The following is a 27500-nucleotide window of genomic DNA, read 5'->3' on the forward strand; positions in this document are numbered from 1 at the left end:
AGTCTAAATATTAAAAAGCTTCCAAGGATTTAAGATGCTGATGAGTGTTAAACACATCATAACAGTCTTGTGAAATGGCTCCACTGAATCTGAGGCAGCTTTAGTAATGGACAGGCAATAAGACACTGGTTAATAGTAAGAATTGGTACATTATAGTTACCATGTACCTTCTACACTTTTAAAGTCCGCATGAAGAGGAAGCTGCCACCATTGTTTTTTTCTGTATTGTAACGCAGTTCATAGATAAACATGATATTAAATGAGAAAGCAGTGGGTGTGGCTTGTTTTTTATCTACTGTGAGCTGATTGGATGTAGTAAAGTAGGTGTGTCATTCAGAAAGATGGGGAAAAGGGTTTGGGGAGAGTTATTACAACCTAACAGACTCCTCCTCCACACCATTTCTGTTTGATGTCATAACTGACAGCTGGATGGGCGTGGTTAAGTATGTTAGCCCCGCCCAATACCTCAGACAGACCTAATCTGAGGATTTACCTGAAGACAAGGGGGGAGTGCATTTGCAGATTTCAATTAAAGCTTACAAGGGCAAACTATGTTATTTCTTAATGAGCTGCACAGATGAATTGTTCACCACAATGTGAGCTAACAAAATCAAAATGGTTAGTTTCGTTTTCATGAGTACTTTTAAAGCCAAAACACCTTCGTACATCCTCAAATGTGCTGTATATACTGTATATTCTCCATCGCTGAGTCAGAGCTGCAGCACAGATTTAATAACACACACACCTTTATCTGTTCTTCACCATTAATTTTTAACACTAAACCTTCAAACACACACACACACATGATGATCTGACACACACATTCACACATGACAGACAAACATCATCAATCAACACACAAACATCCACGGTCAAACAAGGAGCATCCGAGTGTGTTGAGTTCTGAGTGAGCAGATGAATACAAAGCAGCAAAAAAACACACACACACACACACACACACACACACACACACACACACACACACACACACACACACACACACACACAGGAGAGCATTACAGTACATGCACACAGTGTATCCATAATAAACCCAGTAAACACACAGAGAGAGTGAATGAACGCCGAGTCTCTTACCTTCCTCCTGTGTGAAGCTGAAAGTGAATCAATCCTCCGACACACAGCGCTGGCGCTCCATCCCTCCCTCACACACACATCATGGACCATTCACAATTACACAAACACACTCTCTCTCTCTCTCTCTCTCTCTCTCTCAAACACTACAGCTCATGATCCATTAATACTCTCTCTCTCTCTCACACACACACACACCATGGACCATTCACCAGGAGTGTAGCAAGCCGGAGGGGTTGGGGGGGTACCTTGTCCCCCTCACTTTTAGATACAGACCATTTAGAAACAGGTGATTAATAATACACAAGATTTGTGGATCTTACTGATCTGTATAATGTGATTATTATCAGCAGGATTATTGATTATCTGCAGATTTATAATAAACACAAGTGTAGACGTGTCCAGCTGTGGGGTTTTGGAGACGTCTGCATCAGCATATGTGGATAAGAACAGGACGTGTGTTTGGAGATAACTCCGTTTGCTGACCACACTTCATTATTAGTGTTCATTTATTCCTCTGCTGGAGGTCAGAACTGAATTTTGAAGCAAATCTTTGTCCTTAACAAAGGAAATTAAATATGTGGGCTAATGGATGCCTTCAGAGAAGTGATTTTCCATTTGCAGTGCACTTTAAAAACATCGATGTCATTTTGAACACAGCAATGACGAAAGCTGAAGGTGACCTAATATTTAAAAGCGGGATTTATGTTACGTCTCCAAAGCTAGTAAAAACAAAAAAGAAAGCATACGTCAATGCTTTTCATTTCTAGTAGGTTATTTATTAAGTATCTGTACTGTATATCAGTGGTTCTCTGAGTGAGGGTCAGGGACAATGAAGGGGGTTCGCCTGGTGATTTACAAAAATCTATTTTTATTAAACCATAAGAATTACCATTTTATTTCTGCAGTGATTTGTAAAAGTAGATTAACAAATAAAAAATAAATAAACAATATCCTACTTATTAATAATAATAATAATCATCATCATCATTATTAAAATAGATTTTCTTCATTTCGTAATAAATAATAAATATTAAATTTAATGTCTAAATAAATCGCCTCATTCTAATATCATATATGAATAAATAAATAATATGTGTTAGCTTTTGTAAGTGATTTCATCTTAATTTAGAACAGAATATGTAATGTTCTCAATAATATTTCTAAAGGAAACACAGGCTCTATATGTGTCGTTCATATATATTTCAGTTATTTTGGAAAGCGACGCAAGCTTTTACCAAAACTAATATTGGATTATTTTAAATGCGTGTAAAACAATATCATTTGAATAAATAAATGATGGGGTTCTTCTCTAATGAAGTGGTTCCTCCACTTCATTAGAGAAGTCATTATGGACGTTTTACGTTGTAACTAACGTGGTTCAGATGATGATCTGCGACAGAGAAACGACAGGTTTTGGGAAACACTCGTCACCACATCGTTCTTATCCCAAACGATGCATCGTACTATGATAGTTCAGCTGCGAGTTACATTGTTGTTTGGGAAACGCACCCCAGTGCAGCACACATGGGTTAAATGCCTCGGCAGACGGACTCTGCGGACGTTTGTTGCCATCTCTGCTGAGAATTTTGGTAAAAATCTGCAAATTTCTGCAGAATCATTTCGAGAGTATCATTGTCGCGATCTACAACCAGAGATCACTGGTAAACACCCTCTTTCACATGAACTACAAATCCACCGTGTTATGAACTACATATTCAGTCATGCAGCACACACACACACACCTGCTCCAAATCTCCTCTGATTAGACCAGGTGTGTCAAACTCAATTCCTGGAGGGCCGAAGCCCTGCACAGTTTAGTTCCAACCCTGCTCCAACACACTTACCTGCAGGTTTCAAACAAGCCTGAAGGACTCAATTAGTTTGATCAGGTGTGTTTAATTAGGGTTGGAACTAAACTGTGCAGAGCTGCGGCCCTCCAGGAACTGAGTTTGACACCTGTGGATTAGACCTTCACAGCTGAAGCTGCTCACAGACTAATGGACTATAAGAGCACCTCTCATTTCTTCACCTCGTGTCTACTGTTTTTAGTGGCACTACGTGATTTTTCTTTGTCTTGTTTTTGATCCTCGCTTTGTTTATTTGTTGAACCCTGTTTGCTTATGTCACCATCACCAGCGATCTACATCCAGAGATACAGCTCCCTTTCACATGAACTACAAATCCACCATGTTATGGACTACATATTCCAACCCAATCTCACGGCAATTCGTAACTTTTTGATTTAGTGGCTAATTCATACGATCTAATTCGTACAATTTAGTACGACTTGCTCATCCCCCAATGACGGTTGGGTTTAGGGGTGGGTTAGGTGCCACACCTCCTTTTTTAAATCTTACAATTTCGTATGACCGAACTCGTACGAATTAGCCACTAAACTGGCAAAACGTAATAAACGTACGTTTTCTCATGACATCAGGCTGCATATTCAGCCATGCAGCACACACACACCTGCTCCAAGTCTCCTCTATGTAGTCTGTGAGCAGCTTCAGCTGTGCAAGTCTAATCAGAGGACAGTTGGAGCAGGTGTGTGTGCTGCATGACTGGATGTGTAGTCCATAACCAGGGCCAGACGGAATCTGCGGATGCTTTTTGCTGTTTCTGCGGAGAAATTTGGTAAAAATCTGCGGATTTCTGCTGAATTATTTTGGGAGTATCCAGTGGGGTATCATAACTAAAACCCTAATATATGAAATAAGAAGTAATAAATTACTGAATAAAAACTAAAATTCAGAATTACACATTTACTCAAGTAAATTAACAGAATTAATGATGGGCTAAAAATCTGCGGAATTCTGTGAAATTCTGCGCGCGCAAATTCCGCGTGGGCCTAGCCATAACCTGGTGGATTTGTAGTTCATGTGAAAGGGACTGTTTACCTGCGATCTCTGGTTGTAGATTGCTGGTAATCGTGACAATCTTAACTAAAACCTTAATATGTGAATTAAAAAAATAACATCTTTTCAACTTTTATTTAACGTTTAAAATGCAAATCCAATTAGGTCCACATTATTTGGAAAACAAAGCAAGTCTCTCATATAATATCTCTACTAAAAGACTGAAAATATATACCGTACAAACTGCATTGACAATAAATCAGATGAACATTCTCATATTAGTCAATAATATTACTGAAATTAATTTAAAACTGAATAAATATAGATTTACACACATCTACTCGAGTGAATAAACAAAAATAATGATGGGCTAAATATATGCGTGCATACTCATAGGGTTCATTTGACTTTTGGGCAACCAATATTTTAATAAATGTTGAGAATGATCATGAATTCACTCAGTCTTGCAATAATGGATGTGCTCTGGTTGTTTTATTGTCCAGTGCATGCTTTCATTTGACAGAAACAACCAAAACACTGCACTAAAAATGTCAATAAATAAATAAAGTAGCAGAAGCAAAATAAGAGTCCTGCTGATTAATAATGACACCCTGCAGAGTGTAAACGAGAGAAGATTGATGTTTAGATCTGCGTTCGCCCCCTCTCATATCAGATTGAGTTTCACCACATGAAGTAAAGAGTGCAAGAAAATTGACATGCATCACACACACACCGTGCACATTCCCCACATCAGCCTCTTTAATCAGTCATCTGAGCAAAACACCCCATATAAAGTCACTCAAATGTGTTTCCAAATCAAACATGTGCTGGAAAATACAAGCTAAACTTCATATGGCACACAACAACAACCTGATATGAAAATAAATAGTCTTTTTTTTTTAGAGGGGAAATGTAGTTTGAGCTGTTTTTGCTTTGTTTTTAATTTATTTAAAGGGGCAGTTCATGCGAAAATTTTAATTTTATAATTTCACAAAAGTAAACACTTGTGAATTTCATCTGTTGAACACAAAAGAAGATATTTTGAAGAATGTTGGAAAAAAAGAAGTCGATGACTTTTAGAGCAAGAACAAAAATACCATTGAAGTCAATGGCAGAATATCTTCATTTGCATTCAACAGAGGAAGGAAACTGAGGAAATGATGACTGAGTACTCATTTTTGGGTGTACTGTCCCTTTAAGACAATCCTCCATCATTCATCTGTGCATTTACAAGAGCTCTGTACTGAAATATACACAATATACACACACACTCTGAGGGTTAACAATCTGTACTGTCATACACACACACAAACACACACATTCACACACAGAAACACACTTACTTCCACAACACCCTTACACAAACACTCACTATCACATGCAGACACAGACACACAAACCAAAACACACAAGTATACTCTGGCAAACACAGCACTCACACACGCTGAAGCAGTGTCAAGCTTCACTCCTGCAGTCTGTGTGTGTGTGTGTGTGTTATAGTGCGCACTCCTGGTCCTCCGCTCCTCCTGCTGGCAGCTGCAGGAACTGCGGGATCTCCAGCTGCTCTTTAGTGAGTAACCCACGCTGATCATCAGCACGACTGCACTGCGCTCGATTCAGCAGCTCCACCAGACCTGATGACACACACAACACAACACTCAATCTACTACACAACACTACCAAAACTAAAACTAAAGGCATCTGAACTCAAAGGTTGCTCTCAGAGTGAACACTAGAGTGAGGGTTCTAGTCTGATTATTGTGAGTTTTACCGTCCACGTCCTGATGTTTTCTGCCTCTGCTGTTTGCTCTGGCTGATGGTGAAGAGGTCTGAATCTCCAGAGCAGCTGAAACACACACACATTAGTATTATTAGTGTGATTTATAATTTAATACAGACATTGCATAAGCTACAAGTGGTTAACAGCAGGATATGAAAATCGCTTGAAGAAGAAATTGCAGCAGTTTCAGAGGATAATTATTCATCATTCATAGTTTAATCACAACATTTAATGCAGTATTGCTTCTCTAAAGACTGAAAAATTTGCATTAATTAATGTTAATTTACTGTAATCTTACCAAACATTAATAGTCACAAATACTGTAAGAAATGTGTTGGGTTGCCAAGTCTGCAAGTTCCCCACACAAATTGCCCTTGTTTTACTGTCTGCCCTTTATTTAACTGATGTCTCGAAAGTGTGTTTCAGTTTGAGCTGAGAATAGCACACAGATAACGTTCTCTAGCTCTCTGAAACTGACCCTGTCAGGCTTTGATCCTAATTGTGGCGTTTTGTTTTATATAATGGCACTTTAAATGTCACTTTAAATGCAAATTACATTGAGTTCTTTTTAGAGGAGGGCGGAGCTACAAATGCCTGTCACTTTAAATGCAAATTACATTGAGCTCTTTTTAGAGGAGGGCGGAGCTACAAATGCCTGTCACTTTAAATGCAAATTACATTGAGCTCTTTTTAGAGGAGGGCGGAGCTACAAATGCCTGTCACTTTAAATGCAAATTAAATTGAGCTCTTTTTTTAGAAGAGGGCGGAGCTACAAACGCCTGTCACTTTAAATGCAAATTAAATTGAGCTCTTTTCAGAAGAGGGCGGAGCTACAAACGTCTGTCACTTTAAATGCAAATTAAATTGAGCTTTTTTCAGAAGAGGGCGGAGCTACAAACGCCTGTCACTTTAAATGCAAATTAAATTGAGCTCTTTTCAGAAGAGGGCGGAGCTACAAACGCCTGTCACTTTAAATGCAAATTAAGTTGAGCTCTTTTCAGAAGAGGGCGGAGCTACAAACGCCTGTCACTTTAAATGCAAATTAAATTGAGCTCTTTTCAGAAGAGGGCGGAGCTATAAACGCCTGTCACTTTAAATGCAAATTAAATTGAGCTCTTTTCAGAAGAGGGCGGAGCTACAAACGCCTGTCACTTTAAATGCAAATTAAATTGAGCTGTTTTCAGAAGAGGGCGGAGCTATAAACGCCTGTCACTTTAAATGCAAATTAAATTGAGCTCTTTCCAGAAGAGGGCGGAGCTACAAACGCCTGTCACTTTAAATGCAAATTAAGTTGAGCTCTTTTCAGAAGAGGGCGGAGCTACAAACGCCTGTCACTTTAAATGCAAATTAAATTGAGCTCTTTTCAGAAGAGGGCGGAGCTACAAACGCCTGTCACTTTAAATGCAAATTAAATTAAGCTCTTTACAGAAGAAAGCGGAGCTACAAATGCCTGTCACTTTAAATGCAAATTAAATTGAGCTTTTTTCAGAAGAGGGCGGAACTACAAATGCCTGTCACTTTAAATGCAAATTAAATTGAGCTCTTTTCAGAAGAGGGCGGAGCTATAAACGCCTGTCACTTTAAATGCAAATTAAATTGAGCTCTTTCCAGAAGAGGGCGGAGCTACAAACGCCTGTCACTTTAAATGCAAATTAAATTGAGCTCTTTTCAGAAGAGGGCGGAGCTACAAATGCCAGTCACTTTAAATGCAAATTAAATTGAGCTGTTTTCAGAAGAGGGCGGAGCTACAAATGCCAGTCACTTTAAATGCAAATTAAATTGAGCTGTTTTCAGAAGAGGGCGGAGCTATAAACGCCTGTCACTTTAAATGCAAATTAAATTGAGCTCTTTCCAGAAGAGGGCGGAGCTACAAACGCCTGTCACTTTAAATGCAAATTAAATTGAGCTCTTTTCAGAAGAGGGCGGAGCTACAAATGCCAGTCACTTTAAATGCAAATTAAATTGAGCTGTTTTCAGAAGAGGGCGGAGCTACAAACACCTGTCACTTTAAATGCAAATTAAATTGAGCTCTTTTTAGAAGAGGGCGGAGCTACAAATGCCAGTCACTTTAAATGCAAATTAAATTGAGCTCTTTTCAGAAGAGGGCGGAGCTACAAATGCCTTTTCAGAAGAGGGCGGAGCTACAAACGCCTGTCACTTTAAATGCAAATTAAATTGAGCTCTTTTCAGAAGAGGGCGGAGCTACAAACGCCTGTGTGTTAGTATAGTGGCAGATTCAAAAACAAGACTAACTTCTTATGCTAATGAGGGAGAGATGATCACTAGTGGGCGGGGCTTTACCCCTCTGATGACACGTACGAAGGGAGAATGTCCATCAGTCTGCTGACTGTATTGTTGTGTGTGTGGGTCTGGTGGAGCTGCTGTCTCCTGCACAGTGCAGTCAGGCTGATGATCAGTGCATTGTTGTGCGTGTCTGTGCCATTATATAAAATAAAATACAATTAGATTATATTTTTTATGATCACATTAAAATATTTTGCTCTACCAAACTTATGTTTTAAAAACGATTCAGGATCATTGGCAGGACCGAAGTAGTTGCATGCAACAAAAGCATATAATCTACAGTTTAACTACCATCTTAAACGTTTACTTTAGACTTATTAAAATATATTTAAATTTAAAATAAATGTTACATTTAAATTACTTTCAATTGCAAGATTACAGCGTTTAACAAATGTTATTGATAACACTTTAAATTAGGACCCAATTCACAGTGTTAAACCATTACCGAACACTACTAGCTTAATAAACTACTAATTCGCTGTCTATTAATAGTTAGGAAGGTAGAAGTTGGGTTTAGGTTTTGGGTAGTATTAGGGATGCAGTATAAGATCATGCAACTTTATACTAATAAGCAGTTAATATCTTAATAATAGGCAGGTAATAAGCCAGTGGTTAATAGCATGAACTCTGACCTAAAGTGCTACCATCTTATTTTACGACTTTGCAAGATCATGTTGTTTCCTGCATGTAAATGAGCTCTGCTGTGATTGGCTGATTTCTGTGCATGTTAATGAGTTTGAGTTTGACCGTTTCTGAATGAGTTGTGGTTTGAGCGCTGCATCTGAACACAGAGCGTGAAACACTGCAGTGACAGCAGAGAAACAACAGCAGCAACACGAGCCGACAGCAGAGAAGAGCATCGCTGCACAACTGCACTACAAGAAATACACCAGCATTTATCATCTTAACTCTAACTCTCTCTCATGTTAAAATGTGTTAAGCTTATGCATTTAGTTTCTGCTTCAAAGAATGATCCAGTTCATATTTAGTTCAAATTTATTTCATTTATAAATGAGGAACAATTTATATTGACATACTAAAGCAACATCTGAGCAATTACATAACATTTTATAATAAGCAGACCCTCAAATTGTAATTAATACAATAAATGTCACTGATAAACTATTGTGCGTATAATTTACTTGCATATATGTATATTTATTATAATTATACATAACTATTTGCTGTATTTTTTAACGTCTTTTCTAATATTACAAATGTAAATAAAATACTAAACATTACAGAACTTTAATATATTCACATTAAACACAATGCAACAATTATTAAATTATTATTTATAAATATTATTAATTAATTTCAAATAAATATTAATAATATTCTATACTTCATAATAGTAAACATAACTTTAGTGCAACAAATTAAGTATGATAAATGGTAAATAAACATCTAAACATCAGAACTAAAAACTATATTAATAATAATAATAATAATAATAATAATAATTTACAACATTTAGCAAGTTGTATTTTATCATAACATTTCTTATATTACAAATGTAATCAAAAACTTTATCATCTTTAATGCACTCATGTTAAATAAAAGAGATATCAATTAATAATTTCTTATTTTACTAGTAGTTTTTAATTTCAAATAAACTGACTGATAATTATGCATATAATTATGTACATTTATTTATAATTATACACGTTATATTTTTACAATAGTAAGCATAAACTTAGTATTACAAACTAATATTAAATGTAATGTAATATATATATATATATATATATATATATATATATATATATACACATACATACACACAACTAAAAAGCAGAGCTAAAAAGAATCTATAATAATAATAATAATAATAATAATAATAACAAAAACAACAACAACAATAACAACAATAATAATTTACAACATTTAGCAAATGGTGTAATTTATCATAACTTTTCTATTATTACAAATGTAAACATAATATTGATCATCTTTAATGTATTCGTGTTAAATAAAAAAAGATATCAATTAATGATTTCTTATTTTAGTAGTATTACTTAATTTTAAATAAACTGACTGATAATTATGCATATAATTATGTATATTTATTTATAATTATACACATTATATATTTTACAATTGTAAGCATAAACTTAGTGTTACAAACTACTATTAAATGTAATATATATATATATATAAATACACAACTAAAAAGCAGAGCTAAAAAGAATCTATAATAATAATAATAATAATAATAATAATATTAATAATAATAAAACAACAATAATAATAATAATAATAATAATAAAACAATAATAATAATAATAATAATAATAATAATAATAAAATAACAACAACAGCAATAATAATAATAAAAAACAATAATAATAATAATAATAATAAAACTATAATAATAATAATAATAATAATAATAAAATAATAATAAAACAATAATAATAATAATAATAATAATAAAAACAATATTAATAATTTAGCAAATGTTGTAATTTATTATAACTTTTCTATTATTACAAATGTAAATAAAATATTTTAAAAAGTATAATGTTTTAATTCATGCTAAATAATAAAAAAAGAGATATATTAACTAATCATTTCTTATTTTAATATTATTATTTAATTTCTAATAATCTGTCTGTGGCTACTAATAACACACACACACCTCTGTCCAAGCGCACTGTTTTGTTGGCGAGACGAAACACACTGGTGCTCATGTTCAGAGCATCGTTTGAGCCACTCTGGAACACAAACAATATTTAAAAAGAGATGAATGTTGATTATGTATTTGAGTATCTTTACAGCATTGCTGATGTGTGTGATTGAAGCAGAAGGTGTTGTGTATCTGCGCACCAGAGAGAGCTGCACATCCTGCGGCCGCAGCTGCTGCTTCTCCAGGACGGACGACAGAGCTTCACCAACACTCTTACTGGACTTCGCTATGATGCCGATCGTCCTTCCTAAAAATGCTATCTCCAGCCTGCATACAGAGACAGACAGAAGGACACGCGCACACGCACACACACACACACACACACACACACACACACACACACACACACACACACACACACACACACACACAGTATATATGAATTTAAGTCTTGCTTCCCAGATTTAAGGCCACTTTAAAAGGGAAAGTTCACCCAAAAAACTAAAACTGCTGCAATTTACTCTTGTTTCAAACCTGTTTGAGTTTCTTTCTTCTGTTGAACACAAAAGAAGATATTTTGAAGAATGCTGGAAACCTGTAACCACTGACATCTGTAGCATTAGTTTTTGCTATACTATGGATGTCGATGGATTTCAGCTTTCTTTAAAATATCACCTGCAGGAGAGTAAATTTCCATTTTTGAATGAACTTTACTTTTAAAGGCCTTAAAGATGCTGTGTTTCAGATTTTGACTCTTCTACAGCTTAAAAGTACCATAATACGTGTGCAGATATTCAGAGACATGCTCAGTGGACATTCTTGTTTGTCTGGAAAACAATGCTGAAGTCAGATATTCTGCTTTGAACATGTGCGTTACGTGCCGGAATGATTGTCTTTGTTTTGGTTCTTTTAACCCGCCCACTGCCAGTTTAGCCAATTATATTTCAGCACTCGGGTTGCCAGATAGTGGAAAACAGCACATTTCATTCATTCATTCATTCATAAAGGCTCTGAAAGCATGCGTCCGTGACTGAAATGTGACCTCCAGTGGACAGTGGCAGACTCCGAAATGAGATGCAGATTCAGAGTTCCACATGAGGTTATTAATTAGAAAATAATGTAAATATTACGAGTGTAAACATTAGGTGAGCAGGTTACTCAAGTGTCCTAGCAACATGCTACATGTCGAGATATGCAGTGATTAGGCTGTTTGCACCAGACGAAACCCGTCAGAAATGTAAATACAGCCATTCAGAAGCACAGAATAGTGCACTCACTGCACTCCAGTCAAATGCTAAGCTTTATAATCTAAAACACATTAAACCTCTTGAACATGATTAATTGTAGATGCTGAATCACTGATATGTGTTGGTTTGCACTGAGTCTCAGATCTAAAGTTCAGTTTCAGACAGATTATTTTATTGTCCATATCTGAGCTGGACTATCTGCTGCTGCTGCTTTCAGTAGTATGGCAATAAATGTCATGTAAAACAGCATTCAGACTAACACTATTAGCATTAAACACTGAATAAAGCACATGAGCTGTAGCTGAGCTGATCATTGTGCAGCTGTGAGAAATAGAAACTATTTTTTAAATATAAATTTCAGGTGTTGGTTAGAACAAAAACTTATTTTAATATGGAAAATGTATATAGAACATGATTTAAATCAGCCTTTAGGCTTGATTGTCAGACTTGCTTCTCAATCTGGCAACCTGCACTTGCATTTGTTTTGATCCAGGAGTGCAATACCTAGTTCAACCACTGGGTGTCAAACTTACATACTGCACCTTTAACCCATAGGAGAGAGAGAGAGAGAGAGAGAGAGAGAGAGAGAGAGAGAGAGAGAGAGAGAGAGAGAGAGAAAAAGACTCACGCAAAAGTGATTTTGAGCTCCAGGCTGAGCTGCTGATCTCCAAACATTGAACAGTCCTGATCCAGAGACAGAGGCTGACACAAACACAAACACTACTCAGTCTTTTCATAAATACTCAAATAAAAATCAATAACCTTTCATAAAACTTTTGTACCAAGACAACTCGTATATATGCGTTTTATTTGTACCAATAAAAACAGTAGTGTGGAGATTGTTGAATCTCCAGAGAACCACTTGCACACACTCAAAAGCCAAATAAACAGCTGCAAAGACATTCTTTATTCATTTTAAATGTGTTCCCATTCACAAAACAAAACAACAGTACTCAGATGCTCTCATGCTTAAAGTCATTATTTCACATGTACAGAAATCAGCATTTCACTGCTTATATTTTGGGGAAAGAAATGTGCATCTTACAAAAAAATAAATGATTAAATGCTGGTATCTTATGTTAAAAGTGTTACAGTGTTTCACATGCCACAGGGCTCAGTTTTGGGCCCGATTTTATTTCCTTTATTTATGCTTTATAAATATTCCAAGCATTACAAGATTCCTCTTTGCATATTCACATAGATGACACTTAATTATACGTGCTAAACAAACCTGGCATGTTATTCCTGATCCAGCTTATTAGCTTGTGTGAATGGCAGATGGGTAAAACATGAGACGGGTGAAACATTGATCATTCAACGATGACAAAACTCAAGTAATACATTGATCTACAAGCAAGTATAATGGGCTGAACAATTAATTGAATTTGCAATGTGTGCATGTGTATGTGTGTGTGTGTGTGTGTCATGATTGACCAATCAGAATCTAGTATTCCTAAAATATAATATAATATAATATAATATAATATAATATAATATAATATAATATAATATAAAACATATCAAATAAAAATATAATAAAATAAAATATACTTTATTAACATAAAAAATAAAACATAACAAAATAAATAAAAATATAATAAAATATAATATAGTATAATAAATAAAAATACAATAAAAAATTATATAAAAATAAAAATATAATATAATATAATAAAAATATGATATCAAATAAAAAATATAATATAATAAAAAATATAATAAAATATAACATAATATAATATACTTTAACAAAATAAAATATAATAAAATAAAAAATATATAATAAAAATATAATATTATATAATATAATAAATAAAAAATATAATAAAAATATCAAAAATAAAAAATATAATATAAATTATTTTTATCATAAATAAATTAAACAATGCATATTAAAAGGTCGTTTGAGTTTCTTTCTCCAGTAGAACACAAATGAAGATATTTTAAAAACTGCTGCAAACCTTAAAATATAAATATACATTTTTCCCACAATGGTAGACAATGGATACCGGTTTCCAACATTCTTCAAAATATATTTTTTTATGGTTAACATAAATAAATAAATAAATAAATAAATAAATAAATAAATAAAATAAAATAAAAAATGCACATTAGGGGAGTTTAAACCTTGACTCCCACAGCATACAGTATATTTTTCCTACTATGCAAGTTAATGGTTACTGGTTTCCACCATTCTTCAAAATATCTTCTTTTGTGTTCAACACAAGAAAAAAAACACTTGACGATGACAGAATTTTCACTCTTGGGTAACCAATCAAGCAAACAAACAAACAAACAAACGCAAAACTGATAAAAACATCACAATAGAAGGTTAATATTGCTCAAATGGAAGGGAAATCCTCTGTTTTTACACCACTTGACCTTTTACTGCACTTGACCTTAAAGAAAAAAATTGGAAAAAAACCCGATATATTATAGGAGGATTTACTTATATGTTTTATCTTACTTGGCAACCTGTTTTAGATAACAAAGAAGATGGACCCTTCAGTTATTTTACAAGTATAGAAATTACCCTAATTTCTGCCTTTCATTCTCATAATTCCTTTTGTATAATACTATTTATTAATATTTTATTCTAATATTATACATATTTTTTATAGAACCTAAAGTCATATAAGTGGGACGAGTTTTGTTTGTTTGTTTGTTTGTGGTCTAAAAAAAGAAACTGTATTGCATTTTTTATATGAAATGTATTATCAGAATTTTATTAATAGCAATAAATTAACTCTGGTTTCATTCTAATTAAAGATGTTTACTGAATTCACATGCACTCCAGTCAAAAAAACCTTTGTTGCTTCATCTTTTTCACTATCATATCTCATAATATAACTTTAAACAGTCCAATAAAGGCAGAGCAAACCATCACAAGTAAAGGAGTAGGGGTGAAATCAGCAAATGAGCACAACTAAACATAACATGTGTAAACTGTACATGAATTTGAGCATTATTAATAAATTATACTAAATCAAATTGTGGCTCTTACATCTTCAATCAAATACACTTTTGAACAAAACAATCTTAGTCTTAATGTCTGACCTTGTCTTTTCCCCGCAGGTATAGCAGGACGTCCCGCAGAGGAAAGGCTCTTTTCTCACACAGGCTGCTGATCATGTCTCTGAGGCTCAGACCGGCTCTGGCTGACACCAAGCTGGCTGTCCCGTCCGGCAGGTATACGCAGCAGTATTTATCCGCGGTTGGAGATCCAGAACTCAAGGCCTCGGGATCCGAGACGGCAACACTGCAGCGCCCGTTCTGACACAACAACAACACATCAGCATTTAGCACCACTGACTACTGTAGTGATCATCCACACTCCAGACTAGGCATGGGCATTGGTTTCAAGGTTTACCGCGGTTTGGAAAAGATAACAATAACAAAAGATAACGATAACACTGATAAAAAGTCTTTCAATTTGATCAAATATAAATATTTAAAAATAAGAATCCTTTTTTAATATTACGCCAACAATATTTCCTAAATATAAATGTTCTCCAATATCATTTATAAATATCTACTGTAGTTATTACACAAGTTACAAATAGGTTTCTCTTCCCCTTTCAATAAATATGTGCTTTGTTGATTTACCTCCGCTCTGCCGGATCCAGACACCAACTCCAGACTGCTGTTAGACTTCACCGAGATCTGAGACTCCTTACGAGATACTGCCATGCGCTCAAATGACTGATCCGCTGAAAACACACACAAACACACACACACACACACACACACACACACTGTTAGTCCAATTCATGATCAATAGCTGAAAACAGAATGAAAATAAAAGCTAGTGCGTCTGTTGTGCTTTTCCAGATATTATCCTTCATGTAGTGTCTATTTAGATGTTTGTGAATGTAAAAGGATCCTATAGCGCAGTGTGTTTAGGAATTTGCAGGAAGTGGTGGATAGGGCTGTAACGATACACGATATAAAATCGAAATCGCGACACTCAGATCTACGATCCTGTGTCGCGGTGTGATAAGGGAGAATCGCGACACACCCACCCCGTCATACCTTTCCAATAACGTCACGCGTGCCTGCAAAAGTTGAGCTAATTAAACACTTTTTTTCGTTCGACATTACAAGCACTGCTCCGTTTAAGCCCTCGCAATATTTAGCCGGGAGAGCTCGCACGGAGCTCTTAGTAAGGGGCCGTCTGAATGTGTCAAGAATATCAAAAACAAAACCAACTTAACCCCGCTTGACAACAGACAACGCCAGAAACATTGCCAATGCTGTCAAAGCGGCCGGATTTTCAGCGCATATACGATGATTTGCTCACACTGTTAATGTGGCTGCGCAGAGAGGGATGGGCGTTCACCAGATGTCAGGTAACAGCGCAAACTTTTCTGTAACCGCGCTGTGCGCTTTCTGTTTGAACCTTTGAGAGTGCTGACTGACAGGTGCGTGCGGTCAGAAAACACGACGAAGCTTTCAGTTAAAATAAACACAGTTTCTATAGTTATAGCCTACTTTATTTAGAGATAAAGGTATATGGCTCTGCATATAATCACTCTATCTTGCTGGAGTTTATAGCCGTTTCGCTTTACTTCAGGACGCATTAACACCGCTCTGAAGGTCTAATCGTTGTTTTAAGTTATCCAGAGCTGTATGAATATACAAATCTTGAATATAACAATAGTATTAAATATTACAATTGTAACAAGACAGACAGCAACACTTTTGCACAATCGATATCCAGCTGATTCAGTCGTTTATAAGAGGACCGCGCCTCTTCTTTTTTCCTTGTCAACATAAAGGCAGTAAGGTGCGCCTTGTTTTCGGCCACTTGTTTAACTGCAAGGCATACTTAATTTGCGGGATGATAACGTATAACCCGTGCCTACAGACACATTTGCTAAAGAAGCAAAATGGAAGAAGAATATTGCTGTTTGATAGCCTACAGACCTGTTGATACTAAACCAGCGCTTATGTTGACCTGGATCTGCGTAATAAATGCAACAAATAGGCTTTACTTTTTATTTTACAGCTTAAAGCATGTACGCAGATTAATGCAATATCATATTTAAACAAACTGTTTACAAAAAGTCAACATATGCGCGCGTGTTGTTGTCTTTTCATCAGGCAGCGCGCGCACTTGAACCGCGAGGGAGAGAGAGGAAACCATAGGCTATATCAGGACATAATCTTTAAAATAAGGATTTCTATTAAAATGTAAAAGGTTTTGTGATTATAATAATAACAGCGGGGCATTAAATAAATGCATATTTTCCGTGGAGCAAGCAATTTGAGGAAGTCTGCGATTTTTATTTGACGGAAGAAATAAACATATGATTGGAAAAAAAGCCTATGCCGGTTATTAAAAAGAATCGGTCAGTATTTTCGTTTTGTAAAATAAATTAATTATTTAAGTGAAAATAATTTAGGGCAGTCCTATTTATTTTAATCATTTTATTTAGATTATTCTGCTCTTCTGTGCTAAACACTGCAGGTGCGTGAAGATGCTCTGTTGTTAACTACTTAAAAATAAATCAGTATTTTAAAATGCACTATTTAATGTGTCATACACAAAATAGACACGTCAATTTGTTTAATATAAAATTAATAGTAATCTGACCAGTTAACCGTTAATAACCGATTAATGAGCGGCGGTTGTCAGTTAGCAAAATTAACGAAATGAGCATCCCTATTTAATTTACTTTTTCTATGCAAGAGAACTTGATTGAAAAATAATTTTCAACATGCTTGAACCATCTAAACAATGGAGTTTAGTTTGGTTTTTCAACAGTATTTTGTTACAAAGAAAACAGAAGTGATATAGCTTTGCCTATTTATTTATTTTATATATGGCTATTTATATTGTTAATAATTTGCATAGTTAATATTGTTCTTTGATGTTTAGTTTATAAAGATTTTTCAAATTTTATTTAATTAAAAATAGTTTTAAAAATCTTTTTTTTCCCCACCCCACACGAAAAAAATAAAATAAAAAATCGTGATACGAATCGAATCGTGGGTCAAAAATCGTGATACGAACCGAATCGTGGGTTTGGTGTATCGTTACAGCCCTAGTGGTGGACCAATCACAGCAGACAGAGGCATATGACCAAATAGAGTAGATCAAAAAAGCCAGATCTGACCAATCAAAGCAGAGTAAAGCCAGATCTGGCCAATCAAAGCAGAGTAAGGCCAAATCTGGCCAATCAAAGCAGAGTAAAGCCAGATCTGGCCAATCAAAGCAGAGTAAAGCCAGATCTGACCAATTGGGACAGAGTTGTGCCACATGTAACCAATCAGAGTAGCGTCAGATCTGACCAATAAGAGCAAAGAATGGGTAAATCTGACCAATCGTAGCAATGTAGAGCTAGAGCTGAGCAACCAGAGAACAGAAAATCAGAATGACCAATCAAAGCAAGGTAGAACCAAGTCTGAACAATAATTGCATAGTAGACTCAGATCTGACCAATCAGAGCAACGCAGGGCTGGATCTGACCAATCAAAGCACAGTAAACACAGACCTGATCTATCAGAATAGCTTCAGATCTGACCAATAAGAGCACAGAAGGGCCAGATCTGACCAATCGGAGCAATGCAGAGCTAGATCTGACCAATCAGAGAACAGAAAAATCAAGACAACTAATCAGAGCAAGGTAGAATCAAGTATGATCAGTTAAAGCATAGTAGATCCAGATCAGACCAATCAGGCCACAGTAAAGGCAGGTCTGATCATACAGAGCACAGCAAGGCTAGATCTGACCAATCAAGGCACAGTAAACCTAGATCTGACCTATCAGAGTAGCTTCATATCTCTGACCTATAAGAGCAGAGAAGAATCAGATATGACCTTTAAGAGCAATGTATAGACCAATCAGAGCACAGTAAATCAGAAAGACCAATCAGAGTAAGGTAGAACCAAGTCTGAACAATTAAAGCATAGTAGATACAGATCAGACCAATTAGAGAAGAGCAAAGTGAAATCTGACCAATCAGATCAGAGCAGCTTCTCTAAATTAAGGGGTTCAGAAAGATCCTTGGACCAGCTGCTTCAGACACTAAGAATAGAGCGGATGCTGCTATATTGGGCCAGGAGATCTCTCTCTTGCTCTTATTTTATTTTATTTTTTTCAATTAATTTTAAAGGTTTCTGACACTATTGGGTTTTAAACTCATAGTACAAAAAAAACCTACCAAATATTAATTTCAAACACTCCAATTAAAAAAAAAAAAGACTACACAATGGTGTAAACTTTTCTTTTCTTCTCTTCTTTTTTAGGGGGGTAATACCGTCCAGCCTACTGTATATGAGAAAGTAAAAGTGTTTTAGGACTCTGGATGGATGCAACTATTGTTGATTGAGCTCATGTCCATGTTTTGTGCCATATGTTGATTATTGAAGTCCATATATTGATTATTGTGACAAGCCTAAACAACACTAATGATTACAGCAGTTAACTCTGTCTTTTGATGAAGTGTGTGTGTGTGTGTGTGTGTGTGTGTGTGTGTGTGTGTGTGTGTGTGTGTGTGTAGGAGATATCAGTTTTATGTTTGTTGAATTTTGTATGCATGAGCAGTTTTGAGCAGCCAGTGTCAGATGCACAGATCAGATCTCAGCATGAGCATGAAACTCGATGCAGCTTCCTCATTTTTAAGGTCTTAACAATAGTTACATCCATCCAGAGTCCTAAAGCACTTCTGTTTTCTCATATGGGCTGGATGGTATTACCCTCCTAAAAAAGAAAAGAAGAAAAAGAGAAGTTACACCATTGGGACATGAGCTCAATCATTTCTTGTGATATAATATACAGTTGAAGTAAGAATTATTAGTCCCCCCTGAATTATCAGACACCCTGTTTATTTTTTCTGTTTAATGGAGAGCAGATTTACTAATCATAATAGTTTTAATAACTAATTTCTAATAATGGATTCATTTTCTCTCTGTCATGATGACAGTAAAAAATATTAGACCAAATATTCTTCAAGACACTTCTATACAGCTTAAAGTGACATTTAAAGGCCTAACTAGGTTAATTATGGTAACTAGGCAGGTTAGGGTAATTAGGCAAGTTATTGTATAAAGATGGTTTGTTCTGTTGACTATCGAAAAAAGTATATAGCTAAAAGGGGCTAATAATATTGACCTTAAAATGATGTTTAAAAAATTAAAAACTGCTTTTACTCTAGCCGAAATAAAGCAAATAAGACTTTCTCCAGAAGAAAAAAATATTATCAGACACACTGTAAAAATTTCCTGAATCTGTTCAACATCCTTTGGGAAATAATTTGGTCCCACTTTATATTAAGTTGCCTTAACTAATATGTACTTACACAGGAATTAATCATTTGTTACAATGTACTTATTGTGTAAATACATGCATTTACTGTGTACTTATGCTTGATTTAATACATGTATGTAATTACATCTGTAATTAACTTTTGTAATTGCATTTGTAAATACACTGTTGGCCATCCCTTACACCTTAACCCACCCTAAACCTACCAATGCCACCAAACCTGTCCATAACCCAACCTCTATCCCAACTCTAAAGCACCCCAAGTGTTCTCAAATACATTATAAACACAGTAAGTACATTGTTTTTTTTTGATGTAAGTACATAGTAGTTGAGGACACTTAATATAAAGTGGGACCAATATTTTTAAGGAGGAGGAAAAATTCAAAGGGGATGAATAATTCTGACTTCAACTGTATATCGCCCATATATAAACACCAATTCTGGCAACTTTTCAGCTGAAAACAGATCTGGAAGCAGATATCACAGCCTGTTACTCTAGTTCAGGAGTTAAACTGAAACTGCTGCACTTCACTGCAGTATTAATGTCAATGAATGTTCAGTGTAAAGAAAATGGCACTGCTGATGTATGCGTGTGTGTGTGTGTGTGTGTGTGCGTGTGTGTGTGTGTGTGTGTGTGTGTGTGTGTGTGTGTTTCACAGTGAGCAGCAGCAGTGATGTGTCTTTGTGTGTATTATACAGTGAGCATTAGCAATGATGTGTGCGAGCATTATAGTGAGCAAAATTAGTGGTGTGTGTGTGCGTGCATTGTCAAGTGAGCTTCAGTAGTGGTGTGTGTCTGTGTGTGTACTATACAGTGAGCATTAGCAATGTGTGTGTGTGTGTGTGTGTGTGCATTATACCATAAGCAGCATCAGTTGTGCGAGTGTGTGTGTGTGTGTGTGTGTGTGTGTGTATTTTACAGTAAGCATCATGTGAACACATTATAAAGTAAGCAGAATTAGTGGTGTGTGTGTGTGTGTGTGTCTGTGTGTGTGTGCGCGCATTATAGAGTGAGCAGCAGCAGCAGTATTGTGTGTGTGTGTGTGTGTGTGTTATAGAGTGAGCAGCAGCAGCGGTGTGTGTGTGTGTGTTATAGAGTGAGCAGCAGCGGTGTGTGTGTGTGTTATAGAGTGGGCAGCAGCAGTGGTGTGTGTGTGTGTGTGTGTGTGTGTGTGTGTGTGTGTGTGTATTATAGAGTGAGCAGCAGCAGTGGTGTGTGTCTGTGTATCTCGGTGTGTGTGTGTGTGTGTGTGTGTATAGATCAGACACACTGATAGAGCAGAGCTGAGTCAGATGTACCTCCCCATGAGCCTCTGTTCTCTAACCTCTTCTTCCGGCTGGTCTTGCTGTCTGATGAGGGCACTTTCAGCTCCACGCTCTGCTCCAAACACACGCACATGAGCACACACATAAGGCCTTCTTCTGCTGTGGTCTGTGTGTTTCTCACTCAAAGACACGCCATCATTTTCCCACACTCACAGACTCTACAACACTCCGGGGTGGAAACTATTTGCTAATAATTAGTAAACTGCACCATTAATTTACATAAAAACATCAGGAAACACACTAAACGAACTAAACAATATCTAAACAATAAAACTACATCACAGGTTTAAAAAAAAATGCTAATAATTTTGACCAATGTAAATAATCTATTTAATTTTCATTCTGAGCCAGAATGTTGACTATTATACCTGCTATGTCTTTAAATGCATCACCTTTCTGTTGCTGGGCGGCGTTGCGCTCTTTTTGGACATCTTGCTCTTGGGCTCCGGGGTCCCGATGCTGGGCAGAGGACGACTCTCCACACAAGCCAGCATGCAGTTCTGGTAGAGCGGAGAGCGAACAAACCTGGTGTAGCTGTCCATCTTCATCAGCTTGAAGATCTGCAAATGATAAACCATTACTGGAAACCACTGGAGACTGTCTTTCAGCATTTACAGACAGAACTCTTTGATTCAAAATATTATCTTCACACTTTTCTAATTAAAGATTGAGCTTTTTTTTATTTCAGTTTTTTGGTTCAAGTACTGTTTATTTGCATAGATGCGCAAATAATTGCATGCATTTAATATTATCCAAAAAAAGGTTTTAACACAGGGTTCATATATATATATATATATATATATATATATATATATATATATATATATATATATATATATATATATATATATATATATATATATATATATATATATATATATATATATATATTTATATATATATACTTGTATATATTAAGAAAAAGGAGTTCTTTTGGATTACGTTTAGATTACTTTTGCAAGTTGTAATTTGTAATCAGTTACTAATCTGCCCATCTCTATATACAACTGAGCTAGCATAACAACACCAATCTAAATGAAATCCAAAAGTTTATATTTTTCACTTGACTGAGTGTAATTAACCGAGTGCAAACTCTAAATATAATCCAGAAGAGCTAACTTTTTTTTACATTTAATCAAGCGAAAATTACTTTGCATTACAAAAGTAATCTATATGTACTCCAAAACACTCATTTTTCAGGATCGATTAAGTGAAAATAACCCTCATCATCACAAAAGTAATCTATATGTACTCCAAATGTATTCAAATTCTATTACAGACCACAAATTATCATGTAGTTTGTAATCAGTAACTGATCTACTCAGCTCTATATATAGATAATACATTTTTATTTTTAAGCAAAAATTTGAAAATCACAAAAGTAATCTAAATGTAATCCACAAGCATACATTTTTCACTTGAGTGTAATTAACTCCAAGCCAAAGTAATCTAAATATAATCCCAAAAGCACAAATTTTCCCATTTAATTGAGGAAAAATCACTCTGCATCACAAAAGTAATCTCAATGTAATTCAAAAACACTAGTTTTTCATTTACGTGAAAGTAACTCTCATCATAACAAAAGTAATCCAAATGTATTCAGATTACATTATCATAAATGTGCTATCTTAGAAATTACAGACTGTCTTGATCATATTACAGATTCCAAATTTTGTCATGTCATTTGTAATCAGTATTTGTAATTAATGACTAGTTATCTGTATATTTCAAAAGCACTTTTTTATTTGACTGAGCAAAAATATCTGATCACCAAAGTAATCTAAATGTAATCCAATTGTGTTCAGATAACATTATCATAAATGTGTAATCTAAGAAATTATATTACAGACCACAAAATGTCATGTAATTTGCAATCAGTAACTAATCTGCCCAGCTCTATATACACTCAACTCATTTTTATATTTAAGCAAAAATTACTAAGCATCACAAAAGTAATCTAAATGTAATCCAAAAGCATACATTTTTCATTTAATTGAGCAAAAATATCTAAATGCAAAAGTAATCTAAATGTAATCCAAAAAACTAATTTTCACATTTAAATCAAGCAAAAATGACTCTGCATCACAAAAGTAATCTAAATGTAATCCAAAAGTACTCCTTTCTCATTTGACTGAAGAAAATAATCTAAATGTAATCCAAAAAAACGAACTTTCACTTTTAAGCAAACATTATTTTGCATCACAAAAGTAATCTAAATGTAATCCAAAAGAACTTTTAATTGAGCAAAAATTACTTTGCATCATAAGTAATCTAAATGTCATGCAAAATAACTTTTGCATTGAGATATTTATGCTCGATCAAATGAAAAAGTAATCTAAATGTAATCCAAAAGTACTCCTTTCTCATTTGACTGAAGAAAATAACTCATCACAAAAGTAATCTAAACAGATGTAATTTGTAATCAGTAACTAATCTACCCAGCTCTACATAGACAACTTATTTTTACATTTAAGCAAAAATTACTTTGCATCACAAAAGTAATCTAAATGTAATCCAAAATAACTTTTTTTTTCATTTGATGGAGCATAAATATCTCAATGCAAAAGTAATCTAAATGTAATCCAAAATAACTAACTTTCACTTTTGAGCAAAAATTACTTAGCATTACAAAAGTGGTTCAAATGTAATCCAAAAGTACTCATTTTTTAATTAAGCAAAAATATCTTAATGCAAAAGTAATCTAAATGTAATCCAAATGAACTAACTAAATTAACATCATCACAATGGTAATCTAAACCGATGTAATTTGTAATCAGTGAGTGTAATCTACGCATCTCTATATACATACAACTCATTTGATGATGTAATTGAGCAAAAATAACTGTGCCATGGCATCCTCACCCTCATGAACATGTGTGATTTTTTTGTCATGCAGTGTGATTTTTGCACCTGTGCCTGAGCTTTATTAAACATGTCAGGCGTGGGCGTCTCCAGCTCACGCTCCTCCGTCTGCGCCGTATCGTCGATATTCACCGCATGCAGAGAGCTTTCAGACAGAAACGTGTCGTAGATCAAACGCGCCTCTTTCTTCATCTGATGAACACAGGACATCATTTTGCAGTCATTTTCTCATTGTGAATGAACATTAAAATCATACACAGCACAGATGACACACACACACACACACACACACACACACACACACACACACACACACACACACTAATCTCCAAAGCTTTAGTGAATATGAAGCTGGACTATTGTTGTGGTAGCCTGTGGTTTTGGAGAAGGACTTCTAATATGATAAAACACCTCGTATCTTGTATTTAATCGTGTTCTAGAAATAAATGTTGCTGTTATCTGTCCAATATAAGCATATCAGCACAATGATGATTCAGTGCTGAACTGCGGTTGTCAAAAGTGCATTTTCAGGTTATTATATCACTTGTTTGTGTTATGTGCTTCAATTTGATGGTTGTTAAAATTATAATGGTGTGGTAACTGGATACATCAGTACTCCAGATAAAAAGGAAGTGTTTTAGACACATCTTCATACATTTTCATTGAAAGCTACAGAGGTAAGCACTTACACGAAGCCCTTAAAGGGATAGTTCACCCAAAAATTTAAATTCTGTCATTATTATCTCTCGATTCATGTAGTTGTTTATAATTTGTAAAACACAAAAGAAGATATTCTGAAGAATGCTGGAAACCTGTAACCCCTAGGTCTCAAACTCAATTCCTGGAGGGCCGCAGCTCTGATGATACTGGTGTTATCTATCAGTCAGAAATCAGTCAGTTCGTTGAGAGGTGTGATAGAAATAAGCTAAAAATAAATACTAAGAAAACAGAAGAGATGGAATTTGACCTAAAGTGTAGAGGTGACCATCGTCTACAGGTTGTACATGACCATCCTATCACTGTCAGAAACCTATAAGTACTTGGGCATTTACATTGACAGTTCTTTCACTTGGAAAACACACATTGAGTGGGTTTGTTCTCGTTTACACCAGAGATTGTATTTTTTGCGGAGCTTGCATCTTTTTGGAGTTAACAAGAAGCTCATGATGTTGTTTTATAAAGCAGTTCTTGAAAGCATTGTCAGGTATGGCATCACAGTGTGGTTTGGCAACCTATCTGTTCAGTGTAAAGCTAAACTGATGCATCTCTTAAAGACAGCATGGAAAATTGTCAATGAATATCTTAATCCTCAAGTTTTATATGAGAACTGTGTCCTCAATCAGGTGGAAAGGATTGAAACCATCCAACTCATTTTTTGTTTCCACATTATGAACTGCTTCCCTCTGGTAGAAGATATAGAGTCCCAAAGTGTAGGTTAAACCGCTATAAGAGATCCTTTGTACCTGTTCCAGTGGGTTTATTTAATAAGAGTCTATCTTAATTAGTATTATACATTTTGTAATTGTTGTATTTTGTATTGTTTTTTATTGTTTGTTTAATTGAATGTCTGCAGCAATATGGCGATGCCCATGACAAATCTCCTGTCAAGGACAATAAACTTTTACTACTACAGTTTTGCTTCAACCCTAATAAAACACAGCTGATCCAACTAATCAAGCTGTTCAAGACTACTAGATCAGCTGTGTTGTATTGGGTTGGAGCAAAACTGTGCAAAGCCGCGACCCTCCAGGAATTGAGTTTGAGACCTATGCTGTAACCATTGACTTCCATTTGTTTTTCATACTATGGAAATCAATGCTTGCTGGATTTCAGCATTCTTCAAAATATCTTCTTGTGTGTTCACCTGAAGAAGGAAACTCATAAAGGTTTGGAATGACTTGAGGGAGAGTACATTGAGTACATTTTTACTTTAGGGTGAACAATCCTGTTCAAGTCCACCATTCCAGGTCTATACAAAATTTAGCATTTTTACCGACAGTACAGCTACACAAAGCCTATTGCTTTACCGCACGTTTGAGAATAGCAATAATAATAGCCAATTCACTTATAATCTTTATTTTACATCGACAGAATCGTGAGAAAATCTTTATTTAGGCAACAAAAAAAAAATCCTGATTCTCTTTTTAGCCAGAATCGTGCAGCTCTAAGTTGAGGTCATAATTATTCACCCCCTTTGAATTTCGTTTTGTTTTCTTTTTCTTTTTTTTATATTTCCCAAGTGATGTTTAACAGAGCAAGGAAATTTAGACAGTATGCCTGATAATATTTGTTCTCCTGGAGAAAGTCTTATTTGTTATTTCGGATATCAATATTAATTGAAAATAATTTTGGTCAATATTATTAGCCCCTTTAAGCTATATACTTTCGGTAGTCTACAGAACAAACCATCGTTATAAAATATACCTCCTCTAGTCGGCTCGTGGGGATTTTCTTGAACTTCTCGCAGGCTTGATAGAAGAGAATATTCTCAGCACTGACCTCAGATCTGAGAAACTCCTGCAAGACATAAGACAAGAGTTAAAGTGAAGTGAGTTTTTCCTTCAAACAAGCTGAATAATCTGACAGTGGGGTCAGCAAATTAAACTTGATTTTCCTTTGGACCAACAATTATTTGGTTTGTTTGGGAAAAACTCACTTAATTTTGACTCTTTATTTCTGAAAACAGGACACTAATTTCTGCAGGTCTAGAAATGCTTATTAATTTAAGATTTTTAAAAAATATTTAGACTAGAAACAAGACAAAATCTCTTAAGTTTGAAAAGCATTTTTGGCATCGTATCATCAGTCGTACATGCTTTTGTGAATCTGCAACGTGCAAACGCAGACAACTACCCTCTGTAACCTGAAATGTTGATCTGTTCAAGCTTGAGTAAAGTCATAATGTCATTATGCAAATGTCAAACAGCAATAAAACATCCATTTAAGAAATAATAGGAGACCCGTCTTCAACAAGCTGCATGACTGTGAATATTAATGCACACTTAAAAAGTTTGCTCTGTCTTCATGTTTCAACTGAGATTACATAAAAGATTAAATTTGAAATGTAATTTTTTTAAAGCACTTTTAATGTGGACCTATTAGGCAGAAATCACTTTTATAAGGGGATTAAAC

At 35.1% G+C, this 27500-nt stretch overlaps 1 protein-coding gene and 2 long non-coding RNA genes across 7 annotated transcripts in view; 1 reads left to right on the top strand and 2 right to left on the bottom strand.

The window, feature by feature from the left end:
- si:ch73-302a4.4 overlaps nucleotides 1-1125 on the bottom strand; it is a 6261-nt gene extending 5136 nt beyond the window's left edge. For both annotated transcript variants that reach the window (XR_015507125.1, XR_015507124.1), the window contains exon 1: nucleotides 1096-1125. This is a non-coding gene — a long non-coding RNA (si:ch73-302a4.4). The remainder of the gene's footprint in view (nucleotides 1-1095) is intronic.
- Nucleotides 1126-4427: 3302 nt separating this feature from the next.
- rgs14a (regulator of G protein signaling 14a) overlaps nucleotides 4428-27500 on the bottom strand; it is a 438366-nt gene continuing 415293 nt past the window's right edge. For 3 of the 4 annotated variants that reach the window (XM_087280203.1, XM_087280201.2, XM_087280200.1), the window contains exons 4-14: nucleotides 26793-26885; nucleotides 24417-24560; nucleotides 21899-22066; nucleotides 21480-21558; nucleotides 15517-15620; nucleotides 14968-15183; nucleotides 12539-12612; nucleotides 10864-10990; nucleotides 10676-10751; nucleotides 5722-5796; nucleotides 4428-5584 (exon numbers count right to left, since the gene is read on the bottom strand). In XM_087280203.1, the coding sequence (XP_087136329.1) occupies nucleotides 5445-5584; nucleotides 5722-5796; nucleotides 10676-10751; nucleotides 10864-10990; nucleotides 12539-12612; nucleotides 14968-15183; nucleotides 15517-15620; nucleotides 21480-21558; nucleotides 21899-22066; nucleotides 24417-24560 (1203 nt within the window). In that variant the 5' untranslated portion in view covers nucleotides 26793-26885 and the 3' untranslated portion in view covers nucleotides 4428-5444. 4 annotated transcript variants of the gene reach the window in all.
- On the top strand, nucleotides 14986-22188 carry LOC147840747 (uncharacterized). Its single transcript, XR_015507193.1, has 2 exons — nucleotides 14986-15826; nucleotides 17962-22188. It is a non-coding gene; the product is annotated as an uncharacterized LOC147840747 (long non-coding RNA).

The sequence above is a fragment of the Danio rerio genome, chromosome 14 (genome assembly GCF_052040795.2).
Source record: "Danio rerio strain M-AB ecotype USA chromosome 14, GRCz13ab, whole genome shotgun sequence".
Lineage (NCBI taxonomy): Eukaryota > Metazoa > Chordata > Actinopteri > Cypriniformes > Danionidae > Danio > Danio rerio.